At 36.6% G+C, this 23,543-nt stretch overlaps 1 protein-coding gene across 1 annotated transcript in view; it reads left to right on the top strand.

Moving 5' to 3' along the window:
• XRN2 (5'-3' exoribonuclease 2) overlaps positions 1–23,543 on the top strand; it is a 75,154-nt gene that overhangs the window by 45,727 nt on the left and 5,884 nt on the right. Inside the window, exons 24-28 of the mRNA XM_008538847.2 lie at positions 1,349–1,405; positions 8,762–8,830; positions 8,926–9,057; positions 11,030–11,157; positions 20,227–20,290. Of these exons, the coding sequence (XP_008537069.1) occupies positions 1,349–1,405; positions 8,762–8,830; positions 8,926–9,057; positions 11,030–11,157; positions 20,227–20,290 (450 nt within the window). The remainder of the gene's footprint in view (positions 1–1,348; positions 1,406–8,761; positions 8,831–8,925; positions 9,058–11,029; positions 11,158–20,226; positions 20,291–23,543) is intronic.

Genomic DNA, 23,543 nt, shown 5'->3' with positions numbered 1-23,543 from the left:
GTCAGAGCTGTGACATATCTGACAGAGCCCTAGGGAGATCCACAAGGTCAAAACTACTTTCATAATAATACCAAGATGTTAACGATGTTATTTACTTTTGTTGCTCTCTCTATTTCTCGAGTGTACAGTGGAGTTTTCCAGAGGCTAAATGTAAGGTGGTATCTCAAGAGACTGAATCAGAAACAGATAAGAGAATCCATCTGTTAAGATAGACATTAAGCCAGATATTAAAGAAATTTTCTAAAATTGAAACAATAGCACTTCTCATTTATTTCTTTTGCTTTGTAAAATAGTTTTTCATAAAAAATGTTATGTTGACATGTAATCTATTAAGTTATTTTTAAATTAGTATTTTTTTAAAAGTATTTTTAAAATTTCTTGTTTTTTTGTTTTTTTTTTTAAGTTTTTATTTTTTTTTCTTCCTTTTTCTCCCCAAAGCCCCCCGGTACATAGTTGTATATTCTTCGTTGTGGGTCCTTCTAGTTGTGGCATGTGGGACGCTGCCTCAGCGTGGTTTGATGAGCAGTGCCATGTCCGCGCCCAGGATTCGAACCAATGAACCACTGGGCCGCCTGCAGCGGAGCGCGTGAACTTAACCACTCGGCCACGGGGCCAGCCCCTAAAATTTCTTAATTTTTAATTAAAATTAACCTTAATTTTTAACAGGTAAATATTGATTGACCTAACCAATGTAAACAAAAGCTCTTTGAGGTCCTCAATTTTTAAGAGTGTTAAGGGCGTCTGAGATCAGTTTGAGAACTGCTGCTCAAGGGTATATATCAAGGAATAGAATTGCTAATCAAAGAGTACGTGTATCTTCATCTTTTCTGGATAATATCGGGTGGTTTTCCAAAGTGATTACACTATTTTATAATTTCATTGGCAGTTTGTGAGAGATCTTGTTGCTCTATGTTCTTGCAAACCCTTGAAATTGTCATGACCTTAATTTTTCTCAGTCTAGTGGATACTTATTGGCACCTTGTGGTTTACAGTTGCATTTCTCTGATTCCTAATGAAATTGAATGCTATATGCTATATTTATTAACCATTTTGTTTTCTTCATTTACAAAGTGCCTGTTCTATTTTCGCATTTGGTGATCTGTTCACTCAACCCCCCGTTTTGGTTTGTTGGTATTCTTTACAAATTCTGATAGAAGCCTTTGCCTGTAATAGTTTTCTGTTGATGAGCTTACAAACCAGGAAGACAGGGTCCTTTTTTAAAGATATAAATGGTTGTATTTTGTTGGTGCATTTTAATGATTTCTCTTTCTTAAAGCAACATCTTACTTCCACTTACCAAAAAGGTTGCAATTTACAAATAGATAATTCTTCTTTTCTTTCTCTTTAGAATAGTGTGTTCTCCTGTTCCCATGTTACGGGATCTGGCACAGAACACTGCAATCAGGTAAGTTTTCCAAAATTCATGGCATTTACCCAAAACACAGCTCTGAACTTGCAAATAAGTTTAAGAAGACTTCTGATTCTCAAGGAAATGGCAGCTACTGTTCCACCAGTGCTTTGAGATTGGAGAGTCCCTGTATTGCAGACCTCAGAGCAGAGCCTCTTGACTTTAAATTATGTATATTGTTAAGGTTACGGATTTAACAAGCTTGCTTCTCAGCTTTCTGGTTTCCCCTGACAACCTCTAATTCTTCCCGGATTAGGAAAGTGGGAGGTAAAAAGTAGGCGTTTCTAGGGGTAGTTTGCTATATGGGAGCAAACAGACCTCTATACCTCAGAGGCCCACACAGCTTTTCTGTATTTGTAACAGATTGTTTTAATTATATTTACAGTTGTGGTGCTGCAGAGTTTGAAAAGAAAACTATTATATACTTTATTTTGGTTGAGATAGAATAAATTTGTGGAAATTTTTATGAACAATTATTATAAACTTAAAGGGCTAATTTCTGCTGTCTGGATAACTTAAGAGTTCATTTCTTCAATGTTAACAGCATTTTCTAGTGAGCAAAAATGCAAAATATAATATGACTTTAGAATAAAAATCAACAGACTTACCTACTCATTTGAGTAATTGTTGTATATGATTACTAATCTTGACGGCATTGTCATTTTCTTTAGTCTTTAGGCAAGACTAAGGCAAACACATGCTAGTAATTCAAGGATTCGTGACAGCCTGCTTGGGAAGCTATTCCTGAGCCCTCCTTTCCCACTCATCTCTTTCACTCTCAGGAAATAGTTTGGTTTTACTTAGGTTTCTCTTTGTGAAGTATAGGCATATTTATTTTCCTATCTTTAATGGATTTAGAGAGCAACTGCCATTCTAGAAAGGCTTTTATTTCAAGAAAAGTATCGTAAATTTGGAAAATCTTTCTAGATGAGTTGCTTTTGTTTACACACAATTTTTGTTTATTTTTAAGCATAATTTGTCCTGACTCCTTGTCTTTGGGCTCTTTTGTTAAGGGAGGAGTTCAGAAGTAATTGTAAGCTGCGCTCCTACACCCATCACAAACCGTCTGGCTCTCACAGGTCCAGTGTGGACACTGCGTATTAACCCTTGGGGTCTATGGCTTGCAGTGGTACTTTGGGCCACTTAATCCCGCTGATTCCCTCTTTGGATTATCACATGTTTGCTTGTGCCTCTCAATTTTTCTGCATGTTTTCAAGGGCCTTCCTGCCCAGCCCTCTGGAAATAGTTAGTTCTGCTTAACTTTCTAATTAGTGTAGAGAGACTTGCTCAAGGGAAAAGTTACAAAATTGACAAATCCTGGAGTTTTTGTTTGTATGATGTTGTTCTTGTTGGTTTTTTTCTGAGCCTTTAAGGGGCCTTTTGGTAGAATTTGACATCCACTGTGTTCACAAGATTATTAAATTTATAAAACAAGTCCCAGATGTAGGTACATATTTAGGTATATGTTGAAAATAATTTCATAATAAAATTACTATGAATTAATTTCCTAGAGATTTGTGAAAGACCACAGTTAACTTTTACTTTATGAGGTGTTTTCAGTGTTTTCTCTGAGGGGTAATGTTGAGGCCGAGATCCAGTCTACTGCAGGTTTTGTGTATTTATTTGTTTCAGGACTTGTACATTCCAGTGTTGTGTTTGCCTTATAAACGAAAATTTGAGAATGCAGCCTCCAGTGCCAATTGCCAGTTATTTCTCTCTATTTTGACTCCTGGCATTGTTTTCCCTCCTCTTTTTGCATCTAGTGTTCCGTTCCATATTTGAGAAGTTTCCTCAAGTTAAGTTTAGGTGGGTTCCTCTCATTACATTAGGTCTTATCTGTAGAGGTGAGAAAATATATTGTAGAGATTATTGAAGTGTCTTAAGTTCATAGAGGGACCCTTAGAGAATACTGTGACCTAGGAGATCTTTTTTTTTCTAGTTCTGGTTCCATAAATCATTCAACATATTTGTAGCTCAACTTTGAATTAGAACTGAGCTGTCTCCCTTAATTTTCCTCATCCTGCGCTTCACCATTGTGATTTGCTTAGACACAATATTTTTAGAATAATTTTTTGTTAACTTTAAATATATAAAACCTGCATATGATTTTAATATTACAGAAAAGTTATCTTCCTAGTGCAGGAAGCACAATTTTCTGTTCATCTGGAGTAGAACACACACACGCGCGCACACACGCACACACCCCTTTGTTCTACCCCAGACTCAGTATTCCAGACTGACTTCTTTGTCCTATGCCCTCACCAGTTCTCCTTGCCAACCTGTCCTTTCTGTCCCTGGGGCTCCGCTTTCCCCCATTGCCCAGACTTAGGAGTCCATTATATGCTTTGGCCTCTCACTCTACATTACTCCCTTTATCTACACCACTGTTGTGGAATGTTTTTTTCTTTCCAATTATTTTTCATATCTGGCTCTTCCCAGTGAGGCTGTTTTGTAGTTTCTTCTCCTGAATTACTATAGTGATCTCCCAGCTGATTTATTTGATTTCACCTTCCCACTGAATCTATTGGTTTATCTTTCTTAAACACTACCGCCCCTCACAAATCTTTGGATGCTTTGTAGTGCTGGTGGAATTACACTCCTTTGCTGTTTCAAGGAAGGTCTTTCATAATTTGGTAGAGCCATAGCTTTGAATGCCCACAGTTCCTCAAGCACACTTCCTCCTTGCTACCCAGGCTGGTCCCTTGAGTATCTCAGTGACCTCTGTGCCTTCCTCCCATTGTTTGGAATTTTCTTCCCTTGGTAGCCTGCCCTTCATTGCTTTTCTTTTCTTCTAAAAGGTAATCTATCATCTTTGTGTTTGTTATTTTCATCAATAGCATTGTTTTGTGTTTTTTTTTTTCTCATAGCACCTAGCATAGTTTTAAACCATGCAAAACCTCAGTTGTTCATAGTATTGGGATCAGGGTTTGCAAAAGTCTTCTAAGAGTCCAAATTTGTTTCTTCAGAGGAGTCTTTCTCAAACTTTCTGTATTCACCTTTGGATGAATCAGGCAAAGGATAGAATGTTTTATCTCTTCAAGGAGATTTTTTTGAAACGTGAATATGTATGAAGATAAACTTTTTAATGTAACCATTACTACAGTGTTTGTAAGGCTTATGGTTGGCAAGCAGATAACTCAGAATCAGAAGCGTGGAGGAAGTGGAGTACATGCAATCAGTAACAGACTTGCTGGTTGAAAACACTTGGGAGGGTTTAACTTTCACTGCCTGTAACACTTCACAGGATGCTGAACTGGCTAACCTCTTCTGATAGAATGTCAGAAAAGATATCTTAAGTCCTATAAACTCTTTAAGTGTTTTAAAATGTCAAGTATATGAATTGTGAAATTTTCCCTACAAGAACAGTTTGCATTGGTATGCTGATTGAGCATTAATTGTGGAATATATCTGGGAAAGGTAGAGTAAAAATGAAACTTGGTATTTGGAGTTTTCTTCTTTCTTTATGAAGTGTGCTAGCACTCTCAAACAATAATAGTACTTAAAATAGCATTTCTAAGGATTGTTCTTAAAGTGAATTGAATCAGAAAAAGGTGTCATACGTTTCTATTGAGACTTTGCTACAGTATTTTCTTACTAACAGTGTTTAAAGGGCTACTTGTGCTACAAATAAAAGCTCTGTTCAGTTTCTTTATTTTCAACCATGCTTAGGTTTTAAATTTTTATTTATTTTGTCCTTGGTGTGTTTATGAAGACAATTAGGTGATTAAAATAATAGAGAGGTCACCTACCAAGGAAGGGATCCATTCTGCTGCTCCTGGGTCAGAGCTGGTTTGCTGGGTAGAAGCCTATGCTGGGTGCGTCAGCGCTGTTCCACCTGGAAGAAGTAGTTCAAAATAATTCTCCTATTTGCAGAATTAGATAAAACTATAAGTCTAAACACAGTTCTCTTACCTCAGCTGGGCAGTCTGCTAAGTCCATAGGTGGTTCTAACTCATTTCCTCCCTGAAGGTGCTTCTGTCTTATCGCAGTGCTACTGCCTTTCCTCCCTGAAATACTCTCCACAATTAATCCCTTTTGTTTCTGGTGGTGGAAATTTGTCAGAGCAATCTGTATTTTTCCCCCTGTATTGTTTCCATTATATTTACTAATGTATTTTATTATAATAAAATTATTTCCATTATCTTTAATTCTCTACCTATAAGAATTTGAATTACATAAACCTGAAAGAACTTCCAAAGTTTGGATCCAAATAAAAAGTTACCCTTTGGGTCTTTGCCTAATGGGTTCCTGCCTGATGTGTTTCAGTTTTAGTGGGACTAAGTCGCAGCTGATGTTACCACACTGGAGAAGTACAGTTGAGTTGTGCATTAGCTTCTTTGTTCTTCAATTTCTAAAAACGTAATAGTTCTTAGTATATATTTTGGGAACAAATTAAAATATGAAAAGTCTCTCAACTGGTGAAAGGTTAACTCATTTTAGGAGAGGGTGAGTCTTCAAATTGTTCTCAAAAGATCCAAGGGACAACAATGCTTTAATCTTTGAGATCATCATGTCCCTTGTCCCTTCAACAGGGACTCCAGACTTGTTTTTAGAAACTCCTTTTCTGTCTCCTAATGGCTTGTACCGTGTTAAGTATATAGATAACTTTGTTGTCTGCGGTTCTGAAAGGAAGTAGGGGAGATCTTTGAGGTTGTCTTCCTGTTAGCTTGGAAATTTTTCCCTTTCAGAGCATGAGCATGAATAATGGAATTTTTAGGACACTTTTATTGAGAAATAATTGAATACAATAAACTTCACATATTTGATAAATAAATTGATTTGTTTTCCCAAACATTAGTTTCAGCTGTCTTGTTAAATCTCTTGTTGAAACCATTGTCCTTTAGGAGAGATTATCCCTGTGACCCTGGGATTCTCTCATCTCCCTGGAAGCTTGTTACCTTGGCTGTTCATTTTCTTCGTTTCAGCTCTTTCTGTGCATGACTTGCAGATCTTCATGTCAGAGCCCTTGCCTGAATATGATCTTCTTTCCATTTCTAGCCCTGCCATTACTTTTGCTTGCCCGACATGCCCACCTCAGGCACATGTTGAAGGCCCTTGCCTAGACCGTATTGGTGACCACCTTTTGGTTCTCTCTCCTTCTCTCTTACACACTGCTGCTGGGTGGTTCTTTTTGAATTGCGTCTTTGATTGCTTTTACTCCCTTACTCCCAACCCCCACCTTGAAGTGGCTTCACGTTGTGGTCAGAACAAACCATTGATGACAGTAACCCAGTTCTAGCAGCCTGTCTTACTACCCACTTCTGTTCACAAACTTTTTCACTCCAATCACCCCTTCTCAACTGGAGTCTCAGCTGAAAATTAAGCCTTGAGAACTTAAAGCATTTGTTGCAGCTAATGATCAGTTGTGTTCTGTGCCTTTAGAATGGTACTAGTTATGTATCTTCTTTGGGAGAATTGAGAATGCAGTCACTGAGGTCTATAGGGCTTGCTTCTCTCCACATTGAGAAGGCTGTTCCAGTTAAACTGAGCTACTGCTTGGTCCTGGGACCCTTTTCCATGTCTTTGTTCCATTTATTTTCTCTTCCATCCTGTAACCAGTCCTGTCCCATCTTAAACCAAAGCCTCTTAGATGATGTTTTCCTTGGTCCCAGGTGAAAGAACCCCACATGCACGTGCTTTTATCCCACCCTCTCAAAGACGTGTATGGAGGGCACGTGCTCACACCTGCTTTGACTTAACGTCTTTTCTGTTCCGCCTGTTGCTTTTTCCACTTTCTTCTTTATAAAACTGTTATTAAACATTTCCATTTTCCCTTATTAGACGGGGAGGCAGGCTTGATACCTGCTTGGTGTTTGTACCCCAACACCCACTGTGAGACCCTCTCTGCAGTTGGTACCCTAGGAATTTGGTAAACTGCTGCAGAGCCCTGCTGACGCGAAGATAACTGCTTTGAGACACTTTAGTTGCAAGTCTTACGTTATTAGCAATTTTCTCTCTTTCCTTTGTATTTACAAAGCCCTAATGAACCCAAATACTTAACTACCATTTTCTCTGTCACCCTCTTAAACCTTTATCACTGCCTGTCTGCCTTGCCCTGCCCTAAGCTACCTTGCCCAATACAGAAGATTTGAGATAAAGACAGTTGCCAATGATGAGTGAGTTGTAAGAGGAACAGATTGAGTAAATGAATGTTCAGCTATTCTTGAACTCATAGCATTTTTATTATAAACGAAGCTATTTTTTTGTAGTTAAAATATACTGTTAAATCCTACTACAACAAAAATTTCTCTATACCACATGGGCCCTAATCATTTAAAGTAGCAGTATTTGAAGAGAAAAAAGTCTAAAATGTCAACCAGTTTAATAAAACCTTTTTCAACTGATTGCAACTATAATCTGTAATTTTGGAAAATATAAAAAGCACAAAAAAGGAAAGGAGATGATTATACTGATAACCTTTTGATGAATATATGTCTAGTCTGTTGTATATGTATTTTTCCCATGTCATTAAGCATTCTATTACTAAATTTTTAAAAATATCAACTGAGGATTTCATTTTAGTAGTTTCTCTAACTAGTCCACTATTACTCATACACTTAGGTTTTACAGTTTTTCAGTGTTATGAATACTGATGTGAGCATCCTAAAGTATAAATCTGGTGCATATCCAGAGTACTGGAAGAGGCATTGCTGTGTCAGAAGGAAGACTTAGGTACTTACCAGCCTTTGGGACACAACCCCTTCCCCCCATCCCTCCACCAGAAAGGAAGTTTGATCCAACTTATATTCAAAGTCTGAGTGTCCAGCCTTTGTGTAGTTGTCAAACTGTGACTGTTTCATTACAAAAGAAAAACACATTAGTAGAGCAGGATACAGGGTTCCAACTGGAAAGTTTAGTGTTCTTGCCCCACAGATTATTTGTGTTCATTTTTGATTTTGCATATGTTTCTAATGGTGTTTGCTTCTTTTTTTTATTGCAACAAGAGCTAATCTTCCCTAAACTGCTAGAGGGAAAGTCTCTGCCACGGACTAAACAAAATGAAGGGTGTTTTAAAATTTTTTGTTGTTGTAAACCTCTGACCTGTCTCCAATATCATATTCGGATTTCTTGAGAGTTAGGGCAATGTCTCTTATTTTTCTGTGATCAACCACAGTTAGCTAGAACATGGCTTTCCCCAGAGAGAAATTACACGAGGGCTAAGTACTAGCAATTCATGGCAGTTTGATAAAGAAGATATTTAGCCATTTAGCAAAACTCATTGACTAAAATAATTTTTGGAGAAGACTTGAATTTTATTTATTCTGTTTAAACATGAAAAATACCTCAGTTTACATGATAGTTAATCTAAGGTAATATAATAAAATCATTGAATTGTGTACTTTTCTCTTCTAGTGTTAATTTTAAAGACCCACAGTTTGCGGAAGATTACATTTTTAAAGCTGTAATGCTTCCAGGAGCAAGGTAACAACAGTGCAATTATAAAATATAAACTATCTAGGTTGGTTTTGTATGCATGATGTTTATCTCTATAACTAAGTATTGTATTTTCGAATCAGAAAACCAGCACCAGTGTTGAAACCTAGTGACTGGGAAAAATCCAGCAACGGACGGCAGTGGAAGCCCCAGCTTGGCTTTAATCGGGACAGGCGGCCTGTCCACCTGGATCAGGCGGCGTTCAGGACTTTGGGGTGAGTGGTAGGTTTCTATTCTTTGTCTATTTTGCTTTTGCCAAATCATCCACAAAGCATTAAGTCAGTATTTATGCCACAAATATTTGAGACCATTAAATACAACCATTTTGCAGATATTTTAATGACTTTGATACTTTTCTGCTTTTATTTTTTTAAATTCACTTCTATTTCTTTGATTTATGTATTGCTTTATGTGTTGCTTGACAATTCCGTTGTGTTCTCTTAAAAGGTTTTACTATCTTTCTGACAGTTATTTCAAAAGAATGAAACATTCTCTTTACCCTGCAGAAAGTTTTCCCCAAATTAATGTATGACAGAATGTGTTTAAATTGTTAACCAATACATTGGTACACAAAGCCACCAGTCTTGTAGGTTTTTGCTTAACTAGTACTCAGTGATGTCTCATTGTTGCTTGAATTTGCATTTCTTTGCCTTATTAGTGAGATTGAGTCTCTCTTTATTTTCATTGAGGTCACATTGTTTTATAACATTGTGTAAATTTCAGATGTACATCATTATATTTCAGCTTCCATGTAGACTGCATTGTGTTCACCACCACAAGTCTAGTTTCTCTCCATCACCATACGTGTGTGCTCCTTTACCTCTTCCACCCCCCCACTGCCTTCCCCTCTGGTAACTACCAGTCTGTTTGAGATTGAGTTTCTTTTAATGTATCTACTAGTTGTTTGTGTTTCCTCTTCCTTGAATTTCTGATTTTAATCCTTTGCGCTTATTAGCTATGAATTGTCTTTTTCCTAGCTATAGAGAGAACTATATATAGAGAAAGGGGACTTTGAAACCATAACAGGTAAAGCTGAAATAAAAAGAGCAACAGGTTGGGGGAAATACTAATGAGTTACTGTTTATGAATTACTAATGATAACTCATAAATAGATAATTCCAATTCATAGGAAAACCTTAAGATTCAAAATGGATTTAGCAGTAGGTCACCATCAGCATGTGTTTTGCATGGTGAATAGGAAGGGACAGTGTGGCACAGCGGTCAAGAGCATGGGCTTTGGATCCTAAAGATCTAGATTTAAAATACCTTTTCTGCCACTTGACATTTTTGTGCAAGTTACTGAACCGCTCTATGCCTCCATTTCCTCCGTGTAAAATGGGAATGATGGTTACGTCTGCCTCCTGAAGTTGTGCGGATTAAGTGAGCTAATGTCTACCAAGTGCTGGTATAGTTCCTAAACACTGTGTAAATGTTAGCTGTTACTGTGGTGGTTTGTTTGGGAAGTCTTCATTCTTAATAGTAAAATAAATGCAAATTTAAAACATTCTTAAGATATCTTTTTGCGTTATTTCTGCTATTTTAGAAAGCAACATAGAAGGTCCTCTAAACAGAGTTCTGAATTCTGAAGATACTCTTACCTTTGATGTAAATTTCTATTTCGAATTTATCCTGAGAAGATAGTTTTAGAGGAGCATAAAGTTATATGCCCAAATATCTCTTGTGCATTGTTGTCTATAACACTAGTACTAAATGAGAGGACTGGTTTAGTAAAATATATGAGACATTGTCATGGTAAAGTATTCTGTAGATATACATATTATAATTATGAAGACTATGAAAGATAAAGGGAAATGTTTGATAGAGTCAATTGAAAGTACTAAGATACAGAGTTGCACTGTACACTGATAGCAACAGCATGAGTCATTGAGGATAAAACAAGTATAATACAAAGAAAGAAAAATAGACTCAAATTATTTTTTGCGTAAAATAATATTTAAATGATCGTCAAGTAAGAATCTTGGTTTGACAAATGAACATTTGCTGTCACTGTTACCATCAGGTATTGTTTTGAACTTTGTTAATTACAAATCTTTTAAATTTGCATTTTCTTGATAAGATCTAGTAGTGAGGAGATAACTACTAGTGTGTGTTTAACTTCTGTCAGCTGTGATATAATGGATATGTCTACATCTAATGTTTTTTTTGTTGGTGGGGGTCCTTTTACAGGCATGTTATGCCGAGAGGCTCAGGAACTGGGGTTTACAGCAGTGCCGCACCACCACCTGCGGCTTACCAGGGGAGCTTATACAGGCCGCTGCTGAGAGGCCACGCCCACATTCCAAAACTTATGTCAAGTAAGTTTTTACTAATTGATTATTTTACATGCTAAGTTAAATATTACAACAAAGGCTGGTTTCTAATTTTCATTGCTAAAAATTTATTGTATCAGTGCAGAGATCCTAGACTTAAAAGCATTTAATTTAGAAGAATTACAAGAGAATGCTTCATGCAAAGTCTTTGTTATTTTTATCTTGACTATATATAGCTAATTGAATAATGTGAATTGGATTTCTTATTTTCATTTATAAATTTGCTTCTGAGTGAACGTGGGCAGAAAGAGATATGTGGAATGAATTGCTCTTTATTCCATTAATACAAGTATTGGGACAATTAAGTCAGGTGCAATAGATATTGAATTGCATGACTTCATTATTTGATAAAGCCAGGCATTGCTTTAGGTAGGAATATGCCTTTACCCTTCTGCTTCTGTGAAAACCTTGGCCTTTACCTGACCCATTATACCTTTGTTATATGGACAGAAATGCTTCAGAAATGTCAACCATGAAATTAATCACATAGCATTGGGATTGCAGTGGAAAAGGGAGAAAATAGTTGAATGTTAGACTTCATACATTTTGCGTTAATTTTTTTCTTTTTTTTTTTGAGGAAGATTAGCCCTGAGCTAACTACTGCCAGTCCTCCTCTTTTTTGCTGAGGAAGACTGGCCCTGAGCTAACATCCGTGCCCATCTTCCTCTACTTTATATGTGGGATGCCTGCCACAGCATGGCTTGCCAAGCTGTGCCATATCCGCACCCGGGATCCGAACCAGCGAACCCCGGGCCGCCGAGAAGCGGAACATGCGAACTTAACCGCTGCGCCACCGGGCCAGCCCCTTTGCATTAATTTTAAATGGTATCCCCATTTAATGTTATTTTTCAGTTCCATGGCTGTTCCTGTTTATCAAGAAAGTCTAAGGCACGTGCCAAGTTCTCAAAACCACTTTCTTCATGAAGCCTTTGCTTCTCCATTCCTGGTTGTCTGGTAGCTACCCAACCAAACAATGGCAGCCACCCAACCAAACAATGGCAGCCTGGCAGGGTAGGGGGCAGTGTGGTAAGATGCTAACATTTGTTAATTCAAGTGCCATTCTGCTAGATGGGTAGTGGTATCTCACCAATGTTTTAAACGGCATCTTCTCGATGACTTAGTTGAGCATTTTTTCATGTTTATTGACCACTTGGATATCTTTTTTTTGTCATGTGCCTGTTTGAGTTTTTTGTCCATGTTTCTATTGGATTGTCTATCTTTTTCTTTTTGCTTTGTAGGAGTTCTTTTATATTGTGGTTATGAGATTTTTTTGTATTGGAAATATCTTTTTCCACTTAGTCATAGCCTTTTCACTTTACTTGGTGTCATGTGATGAACAGAGGTTTATGCCAACATTTGGGGAATGTGGTAAAGGGCATGTGGGAATTTATTCTCTTCTTGTAGCTTTTCTGTAACAAAAAATTGAGGACAAAAAGAAATATTCCTAGATATTTGATATGTGTTGACGTTTTTGCAAGTAATATTATCTTTTAAATGTCATTTTCCAATTGTTTGCTTGTATATAGCAATAGAGTTGATTTTTCACTATTGACTTTTTATCCAACAACTTTACTAAATTCATTTATTCTGGAAATTTGGATGTTGTTTTGGATTTTTTGCCTATACAATCGTGTCATCTGCAAGTGACAGTTTTGTTTATTCCTTTTTTAATCTTAATGCCTTTTGGTCTTTTTGTTTTATTAAACTGGCTAGGACCTCTAGTATAATTCATTAAAAGTGGTGATGGTGGACATCCTTGTTTCATTCCCAGTCTTAGGGGAAAACTTGTAATATTTCGCCGTTAAATATGGTGTTTGCTATAGTTTTTTTTTCTTTATAGATAGCCTTTTTTAGATTGAGAAAGTTTCTTTCTATTCCTTGTTTCTGGTGGGTATTGAATTATATCACATGCTTTTCCTTCATCTGTTGAGATGGTAACGTGTTTTTTTTTTTTAATCTGTTATGTGGTGAATTACATGGATTCATTTTCAACTGTTAAACTAACCTGGCGTTACTGAAATAAGCCTAATTGGGTGTGATATACTGTTCTTTTGTATGTATCACTACCTTCCACTTGTCAGTATATCGTGGGGTATGTTTTTCATCTGTGTATAAGAGAGGTTAACTTAGAACTTTCCTTTCTTCACGTATTCTGGCTTCATCAGACAAATTAGAAAGTGTTTCCTACATTTCTGTTCTCTGTAAGGGTTTACTGTAAGATTGTCGTCGTGTCTTAATCCTTAGAAGAATTCGGTGGTGAAGCCATTTGGGCCTAGCAATTTCTTCACGAGGTTTTTAATTATAGATTCAAATTCTTAAGTAGATATCTGTTCCAATTTTTTTTGTTACTTCTTGTGTTGGTTTGAGTAAGCTCTCTTTTTTTGTAGAAATGTGTCCATTTATTCTAAAATTTCAAGTTTATTTCCAGAAGTTGTTCATGATATGCTCTTAATATCTTTTTAATGACTCTAGGGTTTTAAAATTAATTCCTGGTATTGGTAATGTGTATTATCGCTTTTTTTTTTTCCTGTTTTTTTTTTGATTAGTGTTGCTAGGGCTTATTTAATTTTATTGGTTACATTTTTTGTTTTTTTTTCTTTTTTATTGAACTAACTTTTAGCTTTGTTGATTCCCTCCCCCCCATCATGTTTGTTTTCTGTTTAATTGATTTCTGCTTTTGTCTTAATTATTCCCTTGTAGTTTCTTTGGAATTAAATTGCTATTCTTTTTCTAATTTTTTGAGATGGAGACTTAGGTAATATATTTGTAGCCTTTCTTACCTAATATATGCATTTGAGTGCTGTAAAAATTTCCCTCTGTCATTTCAGCTTTATTTCATATAGTCATTTTGTTTTGTGTCATATATTCATTATCCTTCAGTTCATAATATTTTCTGATTTCTATTTTATTATATACTCATGGATTATTTAGAAGTATACTGCTAGATTTCTTTCTTAACTGTAGGCTAAATTTCTACAAATGGTATTGCTGGATGAAAATGTATGCTGAATTTCTAGACTTTTGGTTGCTATCACCACATTAACCTCCAGATAAGAGTATACCAGTACTTATACCAGATCAGAGTATACACTTCCTGTAGCAGCAGATGAGAATTTCTAATATCCCAATTCCCACCAATACCAGGTGCTACCATTTTTTAAAAGTTCTTGCTAATTTGATAAGCAAGGAATAATGTATCTTTGTTTTAAAATAGGACTTTTTAAATTGCTTTGATCATATTTTTACTAATCATTTTTTCTTTCATAAATTGCTTGTTCTTGCCCCTTCCTGATTTCTTAATTTGTGTGTGAGTCTTTCTCTTTATATGTGAGAACGTTTTAAGCTCTTTCAAGCTGTAGAGTGCACAGTTAGATCTCCTTTCTAGATTCACAACTCTGTTGGTTGTAGAAAAGACTTGGTGGTGGTTCTGCTTAGAGATGATGAAGGTCTGAACTGATCTATGACAGTGAATTCAAAGTGGAGGAGGTAGGAGAGGAAGAACTGAAGCGCTGGATAATTGAATATGCTTAGGGAGGGAGAGAACATTCAAGATGAGGTTCATGTGTGCACTGTGGGCACCTGGGTTATAATGAGGCCTTTGACAGAATTTGGAAACCCAGGAGGATGAAGGAATATGGAAGAATATGATGAGTCTGGTTTTTATGGAGGTTGAAGTGCCTGAAGACATTGAAGTCATCTACTGGTAGCTAGTAATATGGGTCTGATACTTGCTCAAGAGAGGGTTGGAGAGAGAAAATTGGGAATCATCTGCATATAAACCAGAAATGTAAAAGTTCAAGAAGGATTAGATAGGTGAATGAATTTTAATTGCCCTGGGTTATGAGAGAATCTAGAAAAGCTTGGGGTTGTGAGGTTGGACTTCCTAGAAGGCAACTATGTCATTTCACAAATGATTCCCTGATAGCTTTGTACAAGATGTGTTGGATAAATAATTGGCCTAATCTAGAATGGTCACTGCGGGATAGTAGATTGGTCACAGTTGTATGATAAGCCCAGACAAATACTGCTAACTATCAAGAAAAAAAATCCCACATTCTCTGGTGTTTTCCCCAATACTCTTTACCCATAGTTCAACATAAGATTTGGTTCTTGTTTTCTTTTAGTTTACTATTGTTAAGACTTTTCTGGGCTATTTATTTTGTGTTCTCTCGTGACCTTTAGATTTCATATTTATGCAGATAGAACTAATCCCTGCCTATCTGTCAATCAGTGTCTCCATCCGTCCATATCTATCTATATCCTGTTCTAATTTTTACCTGATCCTTTATATTTATATTTTCTTTTGAATCCTAAATCCTTTATTTTGAGATTTTATTCATTTGTTTATTTTTATTGAGGTAACATTGCTTTATAACATTATATAAATTTTGGGTGTATCCTTAGTATATTTTGACTTCTGTATAGACTACATAATGCTTACCACCAAAAGTCTAGTTTTCATCCATCACTATACAAATATACTCCTTTACCTTTTTCCCTCCCCTCACTCCTTTTTCCCCCTCTGTTAACTACCAATCTGTTCTCTGCATCTATGTGTTTATTTGTTGTTTTTAAATTTTCCACATATGAGTGAAATCACATGGTGTTCTCCATCTGACTTATTTAGCTTAGCATAATACCCTCAAGGTCCATCTCTGTCTTTGCAAATGGCAAAATTTCATCTTTTTTTATGGCTGAGCAGTATTTCATTGGAATACTAAATCTTGTAGGGTAGTATTACCCTTTTAGAAAGAGCAGTCATTTCAGATGTTTTAACCAAGACCTTGTTTTCCCCATGAATCCGTGTTTGTCAGGATGCTTAATACCAAAGTGCATGTGTTTAAGTATGTTTATTTTACCTTCTGGTCTTAATTAGATCTGTGGAATAATGTTAATTATAAACTTTGGAAATGTTGAAGGTAGTTTTTTTTATCCCTAATGCTGCCTTCTTGAAACGCTAAGCTTCTGAGCTTCCTGACTGAGGAGGTGGTTCTCCTCTGGTCCTCCTGAAATAAAATAGCATGAAGAGTCATCGCAACCAACAGCACAAGTGCACGCGAAACTTGGAGTAGCAGAGCGTAATGGAGGGTAGTTAAGAGAACAGAGCCCCTGGCTTTCACTCTGCCCCTTAATAGCCTGTGACCTCGGGCAGGTTTTTGTCAGTACTCCCATTTCCTCATTTCTAAAATGGTACAGAGTACCCATCTCACAGAATATCCACAATAAGTGAGTTTAAGTTATTAAGCACTTGAAACAGTGCCTAGCACATTAGTAAGTGCCGTGAAAGTATTAAATGATAAAAAGATCAGCTTTCCTTTTTGTAGAATTTTGAACTTAAAAATTTGGTCAGAAATGTTTGTTTTAGTAAAATTGAGATCTAAACTGTTTAATCTTTAAAAAAAATTTTAAGATTATACTTATTTTCTTCATGTGGTACAAAATTACACTCTAGAAGGGCCATTTGGTCAAACTGCCAACTCTCTGTCAATCGTCTCCTAGGTGTTTCTTACTGTTGGTCTTCGATGTGTCAGCTTTTGGCTGATGAGTCATTGTTTGGGTACTGATAACTTGTTGGAGTCAGTGCAGCCCTGAGTACTCAGTGTCAATAAAGCATTTCGTGTCTGCAGCCCTGAGAACCTCATAGGTCACTTCTCTTCATTTTAGTTGGTAAACTTGTCAATCAGCTGCATTTGAAAAGAGATTTTTGATTAGTGCAATCAGTAAACATGGACTCTTTTCTGTGATTGCTATGCTGATTAGGTAAATTGTCACTTGAGGAGCTGTTGGTGAAGCCTTGGTTTATGTGGCCTTAGAGCTCTAGGAAAGGGATGAGTTTTTAAAGACCCAAGGAAAATATTAACTGTCATTTTCCCTCCTCCCCTGTACCTTTCTGAAGTGCAATTCACTATCTCGGGATTTTTTTTCTCCCTCTCAAATGGATCTTCTGTTAGAGCCATACAAATGAATGATAAGTTTGTTTTACCTTCTACTTCATTACTTATCAGTCAGGAAATATTTCTGTTTTATGAATACTTAAGGGCTTATATATATTGTTCAGAGCCACATGAAGAGGTTTGTTTGAAAGTAGCCTTGAGGTTTTTTTTTATTGAGCCTTCTTATTTTTGTTTTTTGTATTGAAAGCAAGAGATGTTTTAATAATTGTGTGACAACTTTTATGTCTTAGAAAATTTGCTTAGGTTTTAACAAAAAACTCTAGATTTTGCATGTGCTGGCATTGATTTATGTGAAAAAAAATTGCTCTGGAGGTAAGAAATAGTAAAAGCAAAATAGAGAAGGAAGCACCTGATGTACTGAAAGTGATGGAATAGAACTTTTTCCTTTTTCTGGGTTCTTAATGGGTGTATTGGCAAGACTATGGAGAAGGGTTCCCCCTCCACAAAAAGCATTTATGCTTAATGAACTTTACGTTAATTCTGCTTAGAAATATTGATGTGCTTAATCTAACATGCAGTATATTTGAATCTAGTGAGTATGTATTCCTGATGGTGATGACTTTTCAAACTCCCCTTGTACTGTTTCTAGGAGAAAATATACAAGGTTTTTTTTCTGCCTTTATTTTTCATAAAATATTAGGATAAGCATTTCTGAAGACTTTTCTTTTTTTTTTTTTAAAGATTTTATTTTTCGTTTTTCTCCCCAAAGCTCCCCGGTACATAGTTGTATATATTTTTTTTAGCTGTGGGTCCTTCTAGTTGTGGTATGTGGGATGCTGCCTCAGCATTGCTTGATGAGCGGTGCCATGTCTGCACCCAGGATTCGAACTGGCAAAACCCAGGACTGCCGAAGTGGAGCGCATGAACTTAACCGCTCAGCCACGGGGCCGGCCCCTTGAAGACTTTTCTTATTGTAGATGTGTCTTTTTATTTTCTTCATTCAATTTTAAATTATTAGGGATCCTATTTGGAAGCCTCTGTAAGTACGATGGAGAGTATGTAGTCTGTGATGATAGCATATATAAAGAGATACTGTGGAACCAGATTCACGGAATTCAGTTTTAATGGTAAAAAGGGACGTGTTTCCAGGATAACCACAGTGATTCTGGGACATGTAAAGTACAGAACTAGACAGGGGTCCAAATGAAATTCACTGTATTTCTTTTGACTTTTGTTATATTAGCTAATTTTGTGTATGTGAGACACTAAAATAAAACACTTTGGGAACATTTTAACCAGTTCTCAGTAAACTAATTTTTATATAATATCTGAATAGACCAGTGGACTTCAAGTTTAACAAAATAATGATCAGAAAACGTGGCCCAAATGTTGATTTTACTTTCAGTAGAGTGCCTTCTCATAAATGTGATCATTGAAAATCTTTTATGTGTTGAGATAAGTATATCTTAAACATTTTTCCATAGAAACTAACCACACAGATGAACTGATTGCTGTTTTTGTAAGAGTTTCTGGGTTTACCTCTTCTGATTATGCTTTTCTGATAGTGAGTAGTGTGTAGTAGTGATTCAGAAGTTAGTCTCGGCCTACACTAGGGATCCTTCTTGCCCTCTTTTCTGTGGATTGTGCGGCACTTAGCTTCCTGAGTTTGCATTTAGGTTTTGAATATCTAATGACCACGGTGAAACCTCCTCAGCATTGTTCCTCAGTTTGACTACTACTAGTTAAGTTTAAGAGAGAAAAAAGGCACTTAGTTCAGATTGTCTAGAGGTGCCACCTTTCTTTAAATGCAAAATGAGATTCTGTGTGAAAGTAGTGGTAGTGAAGGCTTCCTTGTTCCTTTCCGAGAGAAGCATCTTGTGGGTCTGGCTGCTGGAAACCCCTGGTGCTAACCATGGACCCAGGGGCAGTGAGCTATCGCCACTCCTCACAGCTGCTCCCCTAGGGGGTAGCTTGTCCCTTTTGGAAACTTTCTTCAGTCTGCCGTTGTCAGCCGTGTTGAGGTGGGAGGAAGCCTGGAGCAGAAGTAGCCAGTTTGATGCTGGAATCATTGTAAGCAGCCAGATACTTTACTTGTTCCATATTTTCCTGCGTACAGGATTTTTAAAGCACAGTTCTACTTTTCTTTCTTTTAAGTCAAGCTGGATTGCATTTTTTTGGTTCCTAACCAGAGATAAGCTTTCATTTCTTCTTTCCTTTAAGAAAGTAATTTTGAAAAGCATGTTTCTAGTTTGTGTTTCCATTAAAATGTGAGCCTGAATACATTATGGTAAGCCTTGTTGTCCTTGGGTCTCCGGAGTCTGGAGGAGGTTACTGTCCTCACACAGTAAACTCATTAGACAACTCCTGGAACTAGCTGTTTTAATTAGGTCACATGCAGACCCTGCTGAAGGGTGGCCAAGGTGACTGTAAGACTGGAGACCGGAGTGATGGTTAGTTCATAGTGACCTGCTGAGCTACTGAGCGCCCTGGCTGACCTGTGTTGTAGGGTGTTCCTTTCATCCCGTTTATGTGGAGGAGCAGCAGCCTTTTTTTTCTTGTTAGATGTTGCTAGTTCAGCTTTGTATTAGGGGAAGAGTTTTGACTGGTGGAAAACAATAGAAAAGTGGTGGTTCCTTCATTTCCGTGTCTTCCTGGCCTGTGTTGGAGAGATTGTGTACTCTCCACTTTAAAAGGTTATAATAGCTGGGTAAGTCAGGATTCCTTTCCAGTTTGCATGTTTACGGGGGAAATTTCAGAATTTTTATTAAAGTTATTATTAGTTCAGTTTGTGTTCATGGAAAAACCCTAAATCCCTTCCTTTTGTACAGCATTTAAAATACAAATGTGAAAAGAATATATATCTTTACGTACACATGCACACATATATAGTGAGTGAGAGAAATGTGTAAGTTTAATGACCAAGGTTTCTAAAACTGTTTCGTTATCAAAGGAAAAATAATAAAAAACCCAAAAAATTTACTCACCCTGTTGGTTTCGTATCTTTTTACATTTTCAGTGTGTGTAATTATGCTAGTTTATTTGGTTTAAATTCTATCTCAGATTTGTTTTCAAGAATTTTTAATTATAAAATATGTAGGTAGCTTAATATGTGATTACTTTAAAAAATCTTCCGTTTAACCCTTCCCTATTTATTTTCCAGACATGAGGCCCCAGGATTCCTGGCGAGGGCCTCCTCCCCTTTTCCAGCAGCAGAGATTTGACAGGTAACATTAAAGCAAAGATGACTTAAATCTTTTCCACATCAGCATTTTGAGGTTTGGGCTTTCTCCATGGTTTGAAAACTACTTTCTTCCCTCTAAATGGTTTGTTTTGTCCCTGTCCTCTAGGAAAATAGATAGTTAACACATTGAAGTAAAAGACTCATGTTTATATACTTTTCTACTTTTCTTGGTTCTTGGCCTGTATTTTACTGAAGGTTTTGAGCTGAAAAATGCAACACAGAGAGCTTAAAATTGTATTAGGTTTTGGTCAGGCTAAACAAATTTCTTTTTGGAAGGGTTGTGCAGCTTAATGAGGCATAACTAATGGTGTTCCACTTTTATCACTGCTGTGCCGGCAGTGCAGCATTAGTACAGACCAACCATTGATTCTGGCTACAAACCTCTTGAAGTCCTAATCAGCTTCTTTGGTACAACTTTTTCAGGGCTGACAAGCCTATTGTAGGGCAGTGTCACTGTAGGTCAGTAGTTATTAGTTGCCACTGAAAACAGTTTCTTTAACTACTTAAGACTGAACTGAATTAAACGCAGAAGGGACTCAGAAGAGGATTATGGGATCTGCAGTCTAATAAGTACCACGGACTAGGAAGAATGTGACATGGTTTAATAACAAGGGATGTTTGACATGTGTTCTTTCATTGATGAGTTGTGTGCTGCTAAGTCAGGTGGTTTCTACATGACAAGACAGCTAGGCATGTTATGAATAATTATATTAACATCTGTAGAATAATTTTTTAAAGGGCAGCTTTAAAATCTATCATTTCATGCTGGTTTTGTCAGCATCAGTAAATGCTAAAACAAATTAAGCCCCATCATAGTAAGGCTTCCTTCTTTGCCTTCCCAGTTCACTCTGTTTTGTTCCCCTTTCTTCTACTGATTTAGCAGTCTGATCTCTTCACATCTAAAACGCATCGTGTTATTATGAACAGGGTTATAAATGCTGTTCCCCTTTTAAGAAAACTCTTTCTGTAGAGACTCCAAAACTTCATTATTTTCTTCAAGAACAATTGTTTATTAATAGTATCAACTACTTAGTGCAAACTACATTTTAAATTTAAGATGACTACTCATGCTTATGTTTTGTTTTCAGTATAAGTGCTCAGAGCACAGTGTATGTACTACGTCAACATCCTTAGAGTAGCATCATTTTCAGACAAATGAGTAAGGGGTAAATTTTTTCTAAATTACATATTATCATGAGAACTATCTCATTTTAAATAATTGTCTTTCTGCATTAGATTTGTTGAGTTTAAGACTTGGTTTCCCAACTTTGTTACTTTCTTCTTCCCCATATTATTAATAATCACTAATATTTATCATCTGCTTATGAAGTGTTAGCACTGTGCTAACGTGCTTTTAGAAATAGACTTCGTTTATTTCTCCTAGCAACCCTTTGAAGTTGATGATGATGTTTTTACAGATGAGGAAACTGAGGCATACAGATCCACTAGCTTACCTAAGGTCTCTCTTTCATGTCTTCACTACGAAACTTTTCACTCTAACAGAACTCATCAGAGTACTTTGAGCATAATATTACAGTAAAGCCATACGGACTTCAAAGGGAGGATTCCACTTCTGAGGCATTCTTTCTTCAGTCCCAGCAGCTTTCTTTCCCTGTACACAGTAAAAGTTAGCTACTAAGATCATCACCATTGTCCTGATATCCATCATTTTTTTGTTCTTCTGCCCTAGCCAAGTACCAGTATTGTCCTGACTGGCTTTGTGAACCCAACAGATTAAGGACAGGTTTTCGGGGGACATTTTTGGTTTAGTTTTGGTGAGAAACTTAAAATCATGCCTTAAAGCAAAAGTTAAATATGAGCATAATAGAATTCTCTCTTATGTCTTAAATTGTGGTCATTTAAGAAATATACCATTTATTCATAAAGAAAACAAAGTTTGAATTTTCTACCCTAAACTTCTCTGTTCGCCTATAGCAGATACAGTATATCATCATTTCTATAGCACCTGTCAGTCTGACCATTCTGACCTTAGAAGACATAGAGGAGAAAATATAAACTCAGTCACTTTGGCTTTGCTGAGATGTCACAGCTCGTAAGTAGTAGAATTCTTATCAGAACCAGGCTTTACTGATCCTTAGTTCATTCTTTTCCACAACACTACTTTGAGGGTTTGGTTGAGAACCCTGTTAGAAAAGAACATTTTGAATGTACCTTTTTTCCTAAACTACACTGTTTCTTGAATTATTTTCTACTTTGAGGTAGTATTTACAGTCCGTGTATTTATTTCGTTTAAAAATACAACAGGAACACACCCTCCTTGTCTCCCACACACAGACCGCCTGGTGTTAGTAGTGCTGATATTAAGCGGAGATGTCCAGCATTGGAGTTCTCTTCATTACTGCGTTCTGCCCCACTGTGTGTGTTCTTCTTGCCAGTGGACACGTCTTCTCTTTTCTGGCCAAATCCAAGGCAGCCATTTAGTTTTAACTTCTGAGTGTTAAGCTCAGTCGTGCCACTTCTTTAAAGACTCTGATTTGCCATATGTGTAAGTTAAAAATATCCAAATTGATAGAAGTAACTTGACATTACCAGCTGTTTTCCAAAACAGTTAATTCAGAAACGTCTTTGTTGCCGTCTGTGATGCTAATGCTTCAGTAAGTTGTCCCAGTCATTAGCTGCTAATTTTAAACAGTTAAAATGTGTCAACCTCGACCTTCCATTCCAGATGTAAAATGTATTTTCCAAAGAAAATTTCGGTTTGTAAGTATTTGCAAATTAATATAATTAGTATAGAAATAGGATAAACTTGTGGGAAATAAAAGACCTTTCTGCCTGTAAAAAGCAAAACAGGGTAGAACATGCCTTTCTTATTTTGTTTTTTCTGCTTAATTGTAATTATTTTTATAAAAATTATCTTTGTCAAAAACATCTTAAATAATCATTTCAAACAAAAAGGAGAACTTTGTGTTTTTAAACTGTAGCTGTGTTCCTATTTTTAAAACATAAAGTAATATAAAATTTATAATGCGTATTATCCATACCAGCAGATTTTCTGAAACTCAGTTGAGTGAGTTTTATCATTGTAAAACTGAAAAGAAAACTTGATTACAGTTAATACCGTATGTGAGTTGCGTTTTTGGCATGTGTTTTGCGTCAATGGCCCAGTTTTGATGAGCCTCCTTGGTCACAGCACAAACCCCAACCCCTCACTCCTGCAGAGACCAGAAGAGACCATTCCTGTCTCTGTGCACAGACCTGTTCTTGCCAAACAGATG

Source organism: Equus przewalskii, chromosome 21 (genome assembly GCF_037783145.1).
Source record: "Equus przewalskii isolate Varuska chromosome 21, EquPr2, whole genome shotgun sequence".
NCBI lineage: Eukaryota > Metazoa > Chordata > Mammalia > Perissodactyla > Equidae > Equus > Equus przewalskii.
Note: the sequence above shows the minus strand (reverse complement) of the source record. Positions and strands in the feature narration are given on the sequence as shown.